The sequence below is a fragment of the Meles meles genome, chromosome 5 (assembly GCF_922984935.1).
Source record: "Meles meles chromosome 5, mMelMel3.1 paternal haplotype, whole genome shotgun sequence".
Taxonomy (NCBI): Eukaryota; Metazoa; Chordata; class Mammalia; order Carnivora; family Mustelidae; genus Meles; species Meles meles.
Genome location: NC_060070.1, coordinates 117,420,722 through 117,436,553, shown reverse-complemented (window position 1 = coordinate 117,436,553; position 15,832 = coordinate 117,420,722). Strand labels below are relative to the sequence as shown.

At 42.3% G+C, this 15,832-nt stretch overlaps 1 protein-coding gene across 1 annotated transcript in view; it reads right to left on the bottom strand.

The window, feature by feature from the left end:
- The window catches only part of CD109 (CD109 molecule), a 135,665-nt gene that overhangs the window by 85,707 nt on the left and 34,126 nt on the right, over positions 1 to 15,832 (bottom strand). Inside the window, exon 5 of the mRNA XM_046006356.1 lies at positions 15,082 to 15,207. Within this exon, the coding sequence (XP_045862312.1) occupies positions 15,082 to 15,207 (126 nt within the window). The remainder of the gene's footprint in view (positions 1 to 15,081; positions 15,208 to 15,832) is intronic.

The following is a 15,832-nucleotide window of genomic DNA, read 5'->3' as shown; positions in this document are numbered from 1 at the left end:
CTCTCAGGCCGGGTTCTCCTGGAGGCCTGCGCAGCACCTAACTCTGTGGCCACCCTCTCTGAATCCCGTCTCCTCTGCTCTGTGCCTGCACTCTGGGTTTTCTCATTCTAAATCTGGCTGTTCGTTCTGTGGTGCTCTGGGTGGCTCCTCTGTTTAGCTGCTAAATGTAGTGATTTCCCTCTGATTAGCCTGCCCCCTCTCTCCCCTAAACCAAGCTTCTGGCCCTGACTTCCCTTGTAACAGATGATTCTCCCAGAGATCACCCTTGAAATTCCAGAGTACCTCGTCAAAAGGTAAGCTGAAGCACATTAAAGATTTTAAAGAGTTTATGTGAACAAAAATTGATTGGCAGTGGGCAGTCCTGAACCGCAAGGGGTCAGGCATCCTCTACCAACAGGAGCTCAGGGAGAAACTTTCACAGAGAAAAGATGGAAGCAAAGTAAGGAAAGTATTGACTGGCTTGAAGCCTGGCTCCAGTCAATACTGGAGAAACTTGAAGCCTCCTTGGCTGTTTGTGACTGGTTATCCCTAGCATTTTGATTTCGTAACCTTGAGGGATTTGCAGACTTAGATTCTAGTTTGCTTTAGTAGTCTACCATGGGAACAGAACCACATCCGTCTAATGGCCTTCTTTAGTTAACTTAACACCTTTTACTCCTCTTTCTCCCTTTCACTATCACGATCCAATCAGTACCTAAACCTGATGAATCATCCTTTGAAGTGTCTCTTGAATTCAACCATTCTTCTTGAGTTCATGCTGCTCCCCTAAAGCAACCCTCTGTTACCTTCAGACTAGACTACTATCACCTAACACAGAAGGTAGGCTGTATAGGCTGTATTTGCAAAGCAATGATACTAAGTCCCTGGCCCTCTCCCTGCCTTCGGTTCCTCTCCTTCTAATCATCCCCACCTGTTTCGATCTTGCTAAAACACTGCTGCAATCATGTCATACTACAGAAGTCAACAAGACAACAAGCAATGATGACATATTTTTTTGTCCAGGGGTTTCTCGTAAGCACGTCATTCTGTCCACTGCATAATATTTCGGTGTTTTTATATTGAGCATGCATTACTTGTATAATCGGAGGAAAATAATAAAAGTGTAACTTTTATATCTTTTATAAAAAGAGACTCATTCACACATAATTTTTGCTTTCTTTGTCCTCAGAAGTCTTACATGAAATTCATAACATTAACATTCAAAATAAAGTCAAGTTTTTAAGAGTCCCCCTCCTCCCGTGCACAAAATGAAATCTAAAACACGAGCCTGATATCCAATATGTTCCACAGCTCGACCCACACACTCTTCTCACAGTCCTCTTTGACTATGACTCCCTGCAGGACCTCCACTCCAGGCAAGTGGTGCTCCCAACTCACCCAGCTCCAAGCCCCATGCCACCGCTACCGCCATGGTCCCTGTCTGACTTCTACAGTGTCATTCACTTCCATCTAGTTGAAGCACGGAATTTTAAAGGCATGAAGAGGCTTACAAGTCCTCTGCCCCAAGAGGACTTTTTTTTTTTACAGGACTTATTTTCAGCTGAGGAAACAGATCCACGGCTGACACGACCTGCCCACAGTCCCTCGACTATAGCATAAAGCCCCACATCACGTAACTCCCAATCTAATGCTCTGCATTTATTACGTGAAGACTTCCCTGACTCTAAGCTCCTTCATAGCAGGGTCCGTGTCTTATCGTCTTTAGATGTTTACTGATTGGTGTTTCTTCCCACCAAATACACAATAGGAAAATTCCTTATTTTTAGTTTTATGCAGATGCTTATTAATTTTCCTATGCTTTACCATAATACTTACAGAACAGTAATTGTGTAGTATCTCATCTTTTTCCCTCTTTCATTTTTACCACAAAATTAGCAAAGAACTTAAAAACTATCAAGAAATCACAGTGAAAACACCATCCATAAAAGTGTCAGTGGATACTGACCTACTTGGAGAAATGATAGATGTGCGAAAGAACGGAAATGTTGGTTAACATCCACATGATCCTTGCCTTTCCTGTTTAGAGTCTAAACATCTCTAAACATCTGTCACACTGTAGTTGCGACATATTTCTCCTGGGGTTTTCAGCCCAGGCATCAGGATCAACTGTGGTTGATTCAATAAGCAGAGATGCCCCATTCCCACCCCAGAGCTGCTGAATCAGAGTTAAGAGAACTACAGCCCAAGCAGAGCAAGCGTATTCATTCATCTACCCTTCAACAGAGAAGTACTACACCTAACTTAGCATTGTGTTCAGTGACGGAGATACACTTTCCCAGGATGAGGTTTTTAATCTGGTAGAAAGAAGATATTAATCAAATAATCACACACATGAATATATAATTATAGACAATGATAAAAGCTGTGAATTAAATATATAGGGAATTATGAACTCTGAAGATGAAGCTAGAAAAGTAGTCAGTAGTAGGGCCTTATGTAGACCATGGTGAAATACATGAATTTTATTCTGAGGGCAATGGAAAGCCTGTGGAGAGTTTTAAGCTGAGGAAGAACACTATCCAATTTAATGTTTACATTACTTTCACTGCTGTGCAGGGAACTGGTTGCAAGGGGGAAAGAGCAAATTTAGGGAGATGCATTAAGAGACATCACAAGTATCTAGGGAAAATGTGAAGGAGGCTTGGACAAAAAAGGTAGAGGTGGAAATAAAGAGAAGCAGAAGTAGATGGATTTAGAATACATTTAAGGATAGGGGCGCCTGGGTGGCTCAGTGGGTTAAAGCCTCTGCCTTCAGCTCAGGTCATGATCTCGGGGTCCTGGGATCGAGCCCCACATCGGGCTCTCTGCTCAGCGGGGAGCCTGCTTCCCCCTTTCTCTCTCTGCCTGCCTCTCTGCCTACTTGTGATCTCTGTCTGTCAAATAAATAAATAAAATCTTTAAAAAAAAAAAGAATGTATTTAAGGATACTATCTGTGGGAATCAGTGAAGGTCTGGGTAATTAGGATGGTGACAGAGCATGAGATGACGGGAAAACTCCAAGTAACTCCAAGGTTACCAGCTTGCACAACTGGATAGATGGTAGAGTAATTCAATAAGCTAGAGAATGCTGGAGAAGAAACAGATATGGTGAGGGTAGATTATGAGAATGAAATATCAGACATGAGGAGATTAGGAAGCCTTTAAAACATCCAAGTAGAGATGTTAAATAGGTTGATGGTTATAAAGGTCTGGAACACAGAGGTCTGGGTTCTCCCAGACAAATCTGAAAGTCATTGGTGTGTAGATGGAAAATACAACCAAATCTATGGATGACATGGTCTAGAGTGAGAAATGAAAGAAACCTGAAGCCAAACCTTACGATATGCCCATATGTAAGAAAGAATAAATGACAAAACAAGAAGGAGAAGAATTCGGGCTAGCAAACCTGTAGAAAGAAACCTAAGTCCCAAACAGCTGAGGAAGAGATTAAGACAACCCTTTTTTTGGTGAATTGGCTAGAATGGGAAAGACAAAGAAAGTGAAGTTACTGGAAAAGAAACTAGGGGCAGAGTTCAGTGACCCTTCCCAATCTCTTTCTGTTCCACTCTCTCTCTCTCTCTTTTGCTCACTCTCTCTCTCCCCTTTCCTTAATCATGTAAGAGATTTGAACAGACTAGATTTTGTGCAAAGATCCAGGAGACAAAGAGAGAGAGATAGAAGATGGAAGAGAGATAGAAGATGGAGAAAGAAGAGATCATAAATACTGTTAAGACTTCTGAAAAAGTAGAAGGGAGAAGCCAGGGAAGAGGTTGAGGTATTGGTCTTAGATATGAAGAATTATATATTTTCTGGAAAGAGGATGACCCTGAGATGGGCGCACACACAGGTAGACACATAGATCTGGCAGAGGAATTTTAAAAATCCCTATCTAACAAGTTCTGCTTTGTTTATGAATTAGAAAGAAAGATTACCTACTGAGAGTGAGGGGCGGGGACCAGAATCTCTCCCATGAGACAGCATTTTCCTGAATCCCTTCTCTCATTAGAAAAAATGACAAATATTCTGGTACTCATCAAGACTGGAACTAAACTAGTCTATACCTAATAGTTACTCATAGTAACCGGACTTGGGGAAAATGGATCTAACCAATAACAAAGACACAGACCATGTAAGATTCCATGGTGGTCCAGACACCCAATACCACAAGCACATGCATACTTCGAAAAGGTTTCTCCATCTGCAGTACAAATGTATGCTGTACAAGAGACAAACTGGTTTCCACAGCAGAAAAGTGCTAACTAGAAGCACACTTTCTTTAAAACAAGTAAGCAAAAAAACAAAAACCATCCACTTAACCTTGTTTCTCCTGAAAATTGAAAAAAATAAAAGTTTTTAAAGATATGCCCCATGACCCCTTTCTTGGGCACCTATCTCAAGCAAGATGAAAAAGCAGAAATGTAGCTACAACTTTGTATTGAATGGGAAAGTTACCCTTGAAGCAAAATGATTCCATTTCTTGCTCATTTCTCCTTTTCTCACTCTACCCGACATAGCACTCATTTTCGTGACCTATCCTCGTACCCAGGACTGCCATTAGCAGAGTCCAATGAGCTGTAATCTTCCAAAAACTCCTCTGCCATTGAAAACTAAGCATCTTATAGAACTATACACACACATCCTATCAATGTAAGTTTACTGTTTTGATATTGAACTATAATAACATCAAGATATAACTATTTGATACACTGCATTCTGGAACAAAAACAGACACATGGATCAATAGAACAGAACAGAAAACCCGGAAATAAACCCACAACTAATCTTTGACAAAGCAGGAAAGAATATCTAATGGAAAAAAGACAATCTCTTCCACAAATGGTTCTGGGAAAACTGGACAGCTACATGCAAAAGAATGAAACTCAACCACTTTCTTATACCACACACACACACACACACACACACACACACACACAAATTCAAAATGGATGAAAGACCTAAATATGAGACCTGAAACCATAAAAACCCTAGAAGAGAACATAGGCAGGGGTGCCTGGGTGGTTCAGGTGGTTAAGCATCAGACTTGATTTTGGCTCAGGTCATGATCTCAGGATCATGGGATCGAGGTCCATAGAGGGCTCTGTGATCAGTGGGGAGTCTACTTGAAATTCTCTCTCTCCTGCTTCCTTTGCCCCTCCTCTCACACACTATCACTCTCTCTCTCTCTCTCAAATAAATAAATCTTTGATGAGAACATTGACAGTAACCACTTTGACATCAGCCATAGAAACGTCTTTCTAGATAGGTCTCCTGAGGCAAGGGAAACAAAAGCAAAAATAAACTATTGGGACTACATCAAAATAAAAAGCTTCTGCACAATTAAGGAAAGAATCAACAAAATTAAAAGGCAACCTACTGAATGGGAGAAAAGATTTGCAAATGACATATCCAATAAAGGGTTAGAATCCAAAATATATAAAGAACTGATAAAACTCAACACTCAAAAAATAAGTAATCTGATTTTAAAATGGGCAGAAGACACAAACAGACGCTTCTCCCAAGAAGACGTATAGATGGCCAACAGACACATGAAAAGATGTTCATCATCACTTACTGTCAGGGAAATGCAAATCAAAGATACAATGAGATATCACTTCATACCTGTCAGAAGAGCTAAAATCAACAACACAAGAAACCACACATGTTGGCAAGAATGTGGAGAAAAAGGAAAACTCGGGCACTGTTGGTGGGAATGCAAACTGGTGCATTGTGGAAGATAGTGTGGAGGTTCCTCAAAAAGTTAAAAATAGAGCTTTTGCTGTGACTCAGCAATCATGCTACTGGGTAATTACCCAAAGGACACAAAAATACTAATTCAAAAGGATACACGCACCCAATGTTTATAGCAGTATTATTTATAATAGCTACACTATGGAAGCAAACTAAGTGTCCACTAATGGATGAATGGATAAAGAGGATGTGGCAAATACATATGGCATATATACACGTGCACATATACAGTGGAATACTAGTAAGCCATAAAAAGGATGAAATCTTGGGCGCCTGGGTGGCTCAGTGGGTTAAGCCGCTGCCTTCGGCTCAGGTCATGATCTCAGGGTCCTGGGATCGAGTCCCACATCGGGCTCTCTGCTCAGCGGGGAGCCTGCTTCCCTCTCTCTCTCTCTCCCTGCCTCTCTGTCTACTTGTGATCTCTCTCTGTCAAATAAATAAATAAAATCTTTAAAAAAAAAAAAAAGGATGAGTGCTCGCTTCGGCAGCACATATACTAAAAAAAAAAGGATGAAATCTTGCCATTCGCAACAACATGGATAGAGCTAGAGTGTATAATGCTAAAGCAAAATAAATCAGTCAAAGAAAGACAAATACCATACGATTTCCCTCATTTGTGGAATTTAAGAACAAAACAAATGAGCAAAGGAAAAAAGAGAGAGAGAAACCAAGAAACAGACTCTTAACTACAGAGAAAACACTGATGGTTACCAGAGGGGAAGGGGGTGGGAGGATGAGGGAAATAGCTAATGGGGATTAAGGAGCGCACTTGTCATGATGAGCACTGGGTGATGTACGGAAGTGTTAAATCACCATATTGTACATCTAAGACTAATACTACACTGTATGTTAACTAACTGGAATTAAAATAAAAACTTAAAAAGCCAGAAAAGAAACAAACAAACAAACAAACAAATAAGCCAATGTGTGAAGGAGTGATTGTATGGCACCCGCAAATCACGTCACAGAGGTGGGCATCTTCTCCACCAATGCGTACAGCAAGCTCTGTTAACATCTAAACTCAACCAAAAAGGTGACCATCTTTAAACAGCAATTGTTACACATACTAGATAGTTTAATGTTCTACAGCTGAAAGTGTCAGGAGATCTGGCTCCGAGCCCTGATGCTACCACAACACTGTGTAAGTCTGACCAGGTCACATCCCTTCTCTCCAGTTCCTCCTCCATAAAACGAAGAGACAGATCTGGGGAAACTTGCTACAGGATGACAGCCTCCGAGATCCTCCATTTCACTGAGGATCTCTAATGTCTAATCTCAGAGTTTCCACCTGGTGCGAAAAAGACGTACCTGAAGAGAGCTTTAGGTAAGACACACTTGAAAGGAAGGCCAGTCCTAGGGTAGCTTTTGGAGAGGACGAACAAGACAAGGAACTCCTCACAAAACTTAAGTTGGGATCCAGAAATTAAAATGCACACCACTGGGGCGCCTGGGTGGCTCAGTGGGTTAAAGCCTCTGCCTTCGGCTCAGGTCATGATCCCAGGGTCCTGGGATCGAGCCCCACATCGGGCTCTCTGCTCAGCAGGGAGCCTGCTTCCTCCTCTCTCTCTCTGCCTACTTGTAATTTCTGTCTTTCAAATAAATGAATAAAATCTTTAAAAAAAAATAAAATAAAATGCACACCACTAGTGTGTTAACCTGGTGATTCACAGACCTGTACCCTGGGGATAAACATACATTATATGTTTATAAAAAAATTTTTTTAAATTTTAAAAAATGCACACCACTGGGCATCTGGGTGGCTCAGTCAGTTAATTGTCTGCCTTTGACTCAGGTCCCATGAACCCAGGTCCTAGGATCAAGCCCCACATCGGGCTCTCTGCTCAGGGGGAAGCCATCTTCTCCCTCTCCCTCTGCTACTTCCTCTTGCTTGTGCACACTCTCCCTCTCTCTCTCTCTTTCAAATAAGTAAATAAAATCTTAAAAAAAAAAAAAGCAAAGGATAATAACCAATGGCAATAGCCTAGGAGAAACTGTTCATTCATTCTTTCATCCCTCAAGTATGAACGAGTTCACACAAAAGGTCAGATAATCCATTAGACAGAAAAATATGAAAATTAATAAAACAGAACTCTTATCTTCAGGAACTCACAGTCTAATAAACAAGGCAGTCATATTTCTAAAAACTACACTGATCACAGTTTGGAAAGATGAAACAAATTCTGGAAATTGGCGGTGGTGATGGATATAAATGTACTTGATGCCACTGAACATGATACACTTAAAAATGGCTACAAAGGTAGGGAGAGGGCGGTGGGGTTATGGACATTGGGGAGGGTATGTGCTATGGTGAGTGCTGTGAAGTGTGTAAACTGGCGATTCACAGACCTGTACCCCTGAAGCTAATAATACATTATATGTTTATAAAAAATTTAAAAATTATAAAAAAAATAAATTTTAAAAATGGCTACAAAGGTAAATTTTATGTTATTTATATTTTGCCACAATAAAACAAGCAAACAAGGAAACAGCTACCCTGACCGGCAAGTGCTGTAGTAGAGATGTGTATCAGGGCCCAGAGAAGAATGGAGAACGAGGTGCTCACCTCTGCCCGTTGCTGCTGTAAGAAATCAAAATCCTCAAACCGACTCCCCTCCCTGCCTCTCTCACTGCACATGGAAGGACTTGAAGCATTTCCCAAAAAAAAGCAGTCTTCCTTCAAGGGGAGGCTAGTGAAAGTATTTTGGAAGCCCAGTCCACATTCCAGAGGATGCCACTGTTTTCTGAGCTGTCACAGATCGCTCCATGCTTTCTGTTAAGCTGTCAGCACAAGCCAGGAGCGGGGTCACCAGATGCTACTCCAGAGAGTTTCAAGGACAGGAACTGTCCAAAGACATGCTCCTTTGCAAAGGACAAAGGGCTCCAGCGGAAGCCAACCCAGCCAGGCAGCAGCTAGGCAGCAAAGCCGAAAGATAAGGAGCACGCTGCAAGGCTGTGGGAAGCCGGCGCCCCTGGCAACCCTTCCTAGCCTCGCAAGAACTGACGCAAGTGCTATGATCACAGGAGCAATTCAAGGCGGACTGCTTCTGAATTCCCATTGTCAGCGGGGCAGGATTCTCTCTGTGACTCTCTCTCCCTTCAGGTTCTCAGAGGAACATGAGCACCCATGCTTGGGTCACCTCGTTACCTAGAGGCAAAGTCTACCTCAGAGTCTCCCCAGTAGAGAATGAAAGACTGCGTCGCGGGCCCTCTCCCGTTCTGTGCCTCTTACATCACCCGACTCTGCCTCTCAGCAGAATGGACAGAAAGGAAGGCTGCCTGGCCGAGGACAGTAATCAGCACTTCTCAAGATATGGTCCAGAAGACAAATGGAATTTCCCAGAGTGCTTATTTTAAATGCAAATTCTTCAGGCCCAGGCCAGCAATACTGACTTGTGATCTGGGGGCGGGGCCCGAACTGGGCATCTTAAATAAGCTCTCCAGTCCGCTGGTTCTCAGGCACACTGCTGTTTGAGAACCACTGGAAGGTTCTAGCAAGCGTAACCTCAGGTGGTCAACTTCCCTTCCCTCTAGAAGGGAAATCAGGCTTCCACCGACCACGCCGTGGAGAAGGGCAAGGGCTACAATTATCAACTGGGCAGGATTCTCTCTGTGACTCCCTCTCCCTTCGGGTTCTCAAAGGGACATGAGCACCCATGTTTGGGTCACCCAGAGGCTGTGGGTGCCTCTGGAGAGAGGGCTGGGATGGCCAGATCCCTCGCGGCTCCAGGAGCCTGCTGTTCACACACCAACATTAGCAGTTCTTTGAAAGAACCTCTAAGCCAGGAATACAATTTTTTGTATTCTAGTAGCCTAGAATACAATTGTTTAAATCAGAGATGCAAGACCATTTGTAATGAATCCTGACATACACATACAATGGAATATTTTTCAGCCTTAAAAAGGAAGCAAATTCTGACATGTGCAACCATCTGCACGAACCTTGAGGATATCATGCTAAGTGAAATAAGCCAGTCACCAAAAGACAAATACGGTATAACTCCTCCTGTATGAGGTGTTTAGAACAGTCAAATTCACAGACAGAAAGGAAAGCGATGGTTGCCTCCCCCTGGGGGAGAGGAAGAATGAGAAGTTCGTGTTTAGTTAGAGTTTCAGTTCTGCAAGAGGATAAGAGTTTGGGAGATGGAGCCCAGTGAGGGAGGCACAACAATGTGAGTATGTTTCATACCACTGCCCTGTACCCTAAATAGCTAAGAGAGTAAATTCTGCATCTATTTTACCAAAATTTTTAAAAATGAAAAAAAAAATGTGCAACTCTTTGGGACAGCCAAGGATCTGAGTCAAGAGATAGATACCTAGAGAGATAAGACACCTAGAGAAGTACTACAAAAAAATGAAAATACAAGCAATGTCTAACTCTCACAAGTTAACTGACCATGGGATATTTGTAAGATGATATTAAATTGGAGCACATTCCCCACCTGTCCTCGAATGTACCTGAAATACAGCAACTCTGTAACACACACTTCTGTGAAGAGGTATTACAGCTAAAATTAACTTCTTCCTTCTAAGGGGAGGTCACAGTGTCCCTGAAGTTAAGGGAGATGTCGGGGGCAGGGAGCTGAAAGAGGTAGAAAGGGTGGTGATTCTTTTCAAAAGAAGCAGCAAAGAACTATCCACATTCCAAGCAGGTATAGAAATTAAGAACATGCAAAAGTAGCACACATAAAATATCAGTGCTCTTGGGAGCCTGGGTGGCTCAGTCGGTTAAGCATTTCCCTTCAGGCACGGGTCATGATCCCAGGGTCCTGGGATGGAGTGCGGCTCAGCAGGGAGCCTGTTTCTCCCTCTGCCTGCTACTCCCCCTGCTTGTGCTCCCTCTCTCTTTCTCTCTCGCTCTCGCTCTCACTCTCTCTCTCAGATAAATAAATAAAATCTTTTTAAAAAATCAGTGCTCTTACTAAATTTTACTAACTTTCAAAGAGCTTAAAAGTTATCATCATCGGGGCACCTGGGTGGCTCAGTCGGTTAAGCATCTGCCTTTGGTTCGGGTCATGATCCCACGGTTCTGGGATGGAGCCCCATGTCGGGCTCCTTGTTCAGCAGGAGATTGCTTTTCCCTCTCTTCCTGGCTTGTGCTCTCTCTCTCTCGCTATCTCTCTCACTCTCTGTTTCTCTCTCTCTCAAATAAATAAATAAAATATTTTTTTAAAAGTTATCATCATGAGCAGCTTTGCAATTTAATTAAATTGGCATTGTGAAAAATGCAGGTCTATGAATATATAGGGAACTTCATATGCTCTACCGTTATATACTGTACGATAGAAAGACAAAAATAATAGAAACCTAGAAATTTAACTAAATCAAAATAATTACTCATTATTAAAATCCTGAAAGTAAAATGCACTACTTGAAGGTCAAAGCAATGTAAGTAATCCAGGTAGGCTAGCATAGAGTAAATGACTCATTCACATAATGGTACATTTTATAGTTGTAGAAATGCCAAGGAACCCACCAAGTGTGCTTCACCTAAAGGATTCTTTCCCTGACCTAGCCGAAAGTGTGATTTAAGAATGCCACACTGATCATCTGCACAGTCACTACAAATCAAAGCTCTGATAAATCTAATACTAGGATCATCCCATATTTTTTCTGGAGACAAATGGAATTTCAAACATTCTTCAGAAATAAGTATTTTTTCCTCCCTGAGATTTATACTGAGAATGGTCACTGCCTTAGAAAAACAAAAATATAGTTTACCGTGGTGGACTATTTAAATAATAAATACATTTTCACCAGAGTCATTATTCACTGCTGGGAAAAAAAGAGTTTAATAATAAGCAATAAACAGTCTTTGAATGCTATGCAGGAGTCAAGGAAAGATAAAAACCAGAGACAAATACTGAGTCTGGGTTTGCGTCCCATAACATTTCTTTGATTATACTGACCCCTGGCGGCCTTTAAAAGACTTTTTTTTTTTTTTTTTTTTTTTTTTTAATTAAAGGGCTTATTTTCCTTTAGTGTGTGCCTTAACATTATATCATCTGGAAGGAATCCTTTCATAACGTGTATGTCTATCAAATAATCACACTGTCCACTTTAAATATCCTATCATTTTATTTGTCAAATGTACCTCAATAAAATTGGGGGGAAAAAACATCACCAACAATAAGTACCTGATCAATATGCTTGTCTTCTAAAAGACGAAGATGCATTATAGAATGTGGAAAAGGGGAAATTACATTTAGTTCAATACAAATGATTATCATATAGCTTTAACACACTCACCTAATCAATACTGACTAATATCCAAGTGCAATATGTGTACTAGGTCACGGAGATACAGACATGAACAGGCCCCAAAAGACCACAGTCTAGAAGGTACCACCCGTTAAAAGTGAAATGAATGAAGCAAGGGAAGCACAGAGTGCTCTGGGAATGTCTAGAGGGATCAGGCTATTTTAGATGATGCCCGAAGGGCAAAAGCAAGCATCTAGAATTACAGGCAGAGGGAACAGCATGGGAAGGCTCTGGGATCAGGCAGAACTGTGAGTTTAAGAAACTTAAAGGACATAAAACGTCTAAAGCACAGGTTCAAGGATAAGGGTGGCACTTAACAACGCTTTAGAGGTTGGTAAAGGCCAAATCATGTCAACTATTTAAATTTCATAAGCACCTACATTTCCTTGTGGTTTTTTCAAAGCAACATGATGGGTCGAGTCTACAAAGCACAGCATGAAAATATTCCAACCTACGACCTCACATCTTCCAAAATCTTCTCCACTGTTCTATCGCCTCTGTCTTCTGGTACATATTCTGGTCACCACCCACTGAACAAATAACCGTTGGAGGCGGCGACCCTACCTGGCCAGTGTGCAGAGCTGCCCCCGGATGGGCCAACAGTGGACACGTGACCCAAGGGAAGCCCGTCCACCGCTTGCCAGCCACGGGTGAAGACGCTGGCTTGTTGGGCTCTGACATGATGGCTATTTAGCAGAGCCACTGTGACCGGTTCGGATTTAAAGGTTGACAGAAGAGCAAGAGGAGAATGACACAGGCCACAAGAGACAGAGGGAGCTGTGTCCCCAAACGCATCAGCGCTCATCCTTACAATAAACCCTCTTTAGAAGCTTCTGACAGACCTCAGACCTCGCTGACCCAGCACCTGGCGGTTTCCCGCTGCTGCACTGCCTTGGCTTTGTCACTCTTATGTTAGTCAGCTTTTACCCTACTCTTCATGTCAGCACGGCGACAGTCCTCAAGGACACAGATTCCGCGTGTTTACTTCCTTGTACCCACCACTGCCCTGTAAGCCCTCACCACATACTCAACAGAGGAGCAGAAGGAAAGATGTACAGATGGACGGATAAGTAAGCAATTGATCCTAGAGAGTTTAAGGTGAAATCAAAGGTGGGGACTGAGAATAAATCCCAGACTCCTTCGAACTCATGTGTACGTCCTCACTTTCAACTCCCATCCCTCTCCACACATTCGAGGAACACCAAACTTCCCCTACACCCCCAGATCCATGAGGCTCTCTTGCATTTTCCCTGCCTCTACACACAGCCTTCTCTCTCTGAAGTTTCCCAAACATCCAAGCTCCTCCTTCTCTGTAAGCGCAAACATCTGGTCCCCCCAGGACGCATCACCCACTAACCCCCAAGCACCCCTCTACTTTTTCTTGTTGCCCACGTGTCTCCCTCCACAGCACAACCTCTCAGCAGGCCGACGGCACTCTTCATCTTTCCTTGGGTGCTCAAAACACCTGCTGGTGAGGAGGGACGAGTTCTGCCTTTAGGATATCACCCCAAAAGGGTGAAGCTTTTTTTTAACTTTTATTGGTACTTTTATCCCACTAAAGGTCTAATGTTAATGAATGATTATTCCTTCTAATAAAGTGGTTCTCAGGGGTGGAGAGAGAGGGTATTTTCCCCTGGGGACCCTGACTGTATGTGTAGATGTGCATGGTGGTCACACTTGGAGGGAAGGGAAAGCGGCTCCTGGCATCTAGTGGGCTGAGGGCAAAGATACCGCTAAACATCCTCCAGCGCACCAGACAAGGCCTGCAGAAAAGCACTGTCGCCAAAATGTCAACAGTGAGAAGCTATTTCAATAGAAGTATTTTTAAAAGCTCATATTCATACAAGCTCAAAATTTATATCTGTACATTTTTTAATAAATATCGAAGAAAATGGGAAAATATTCAGTGAGTCTTCAAACATCACGCAGCGAAGTGTAAGAGGAAACCTAAGGCAGAGAGATGAGGATGTTGCCGTGTGCCTGCCCTGTTGGGTCTCAGAGCTACAAAAGTTGGCAGTGAACAAAGGAAGCATGTGGAAAAGCTGGAGAGAAAGAGGACTAGGGAACATAAAATTGGTGTGGTTGTGGGGCGCCTGGGTGGCTCAGTGGGTTAAGCCTCTGCCTTCAGCTCAGGTCATGATCTCAGGGTCCTGGGATCGAGACCCATATCGGGCTCTCTGCTTGGCAGGGAGCCTGCTTCCTCCCCTCTCTGGCTGCTGCTCTGCCTACTTGTAATCTCTCTCTCTCTCTCTCTCTCTGTAAAAAAGAAAAAAAAAATTGGTGTGGTTGTTTAAAATCACTGTGGTTTTCATTTTTAATTTTTTATTTAAATTCAATTTAGTTTATACATTCTGTATTATTAGCCATAGAGGTAGAATTTAGTGATTCATCAGCTGCACATAACACCCAGTGCTCATTATTTCAAGTGCCCTCCTTAATGCCCATCACCCAATTACCCCACCCCCCACCTACCTCCCAAAATCACTGTTTTTTTTTTTTTAAAGATTTTATTTATTTATTTGACAGAGAGAGATCACAAGTAGACAGAGAGGCAGGCAGAGAGAGAGAGAAGGAAGCAGGCTCCCCGCTGAGCAGAGAGCCCGATGTGGGACTCGATCCCAGGATCCCGAGATCATGACCTGAGCCGAAGGCAGCGGCTCAACCCACTGAGCCACCCAGGCGCCCCCAAAATCACTGTTTTTTAAAACAAAAATAAAGTAGGTTAATCCAATCTCATCACTCAGATACACAAAATCTGCCAAATAATAATGTATTCATTGTTTAGTTTTAAAATACTCAATGTGTACACTTAATAAATAAAATAAACATTATTTAATCAGTTTTACACTAAAGTGCAATGTTTTAACATTCAAACATTATATTACAGAAAAAATCAGTAATGACTAGAACTCTAATATGTTACAATGAAAGCTAACCCATTGAAAAACACAGTAAATTAAAAATAAACCACCTAAATTGTCCAGATGTTCAGATTAACATTTTTCTGTTCACTGAATAAATGACTTCGGAGCTATTTCCCCACCTAACCTATTCAAATCATTTTAGCATTCCCCCTAAAAATACGTTTATACTCACATTCACTTGAACTTGAATGGACCAGTCACCAAGTATTGGGTGGGAAGATAATTGAAAAGTTTTGGAAACCACGCCGAGATCACTTCGTTCTGACAACCACTGTTGGATCAAATTTGACTTGGGGTCCTACAATGAAAACCGTACATGTTAACTGTATAGACTGCCGTGTACATGTGTACTCTATCTGGTTATGAATGATACCCTGAAGCACTCCAGGCACATCCAAAATATGGCCATAGAGAGAGTTTTTGGAAAATATTGGCTATGTATTACGAGACAGAAGACAACCAAAATTCTTCCTTTCTCATACTCCCCATCTTTATTCTGTTCCACCTTTTAGTTCTTGGAACTATTTCCTTCGACATGGAACACAATGGCATGTACACCACCAAACCTGTGTTCTTACTGTTAACTGTAGAGATCACAGGCCTCTGTGTCAGGCACTGTGTTTTATCATTACAATCACACGTCACTCAATCATTACAATCACACATCACCCAGTCAGGCTCCTGGGTGGCTCAGTGGGTTGAGCGTCTGCCTTCAGCTCGGGTCATGATCTCAGGGTCCTGGGATGGAGTCCCACATCAGCCTCTCTGCTCAGTGGGGAGCCTGCTTCTCCCTCTCCCTCTGCCTCCTGCTCTGCCTACTTGTGCCTGCTCTCTGTCAAATAAGTAAACAAAATCTTTAATAAAAATTTTTTAAAAATCCTTCCCAGGGGAGGACTGTCCTCCCATTATAGTAGAAAACGGAT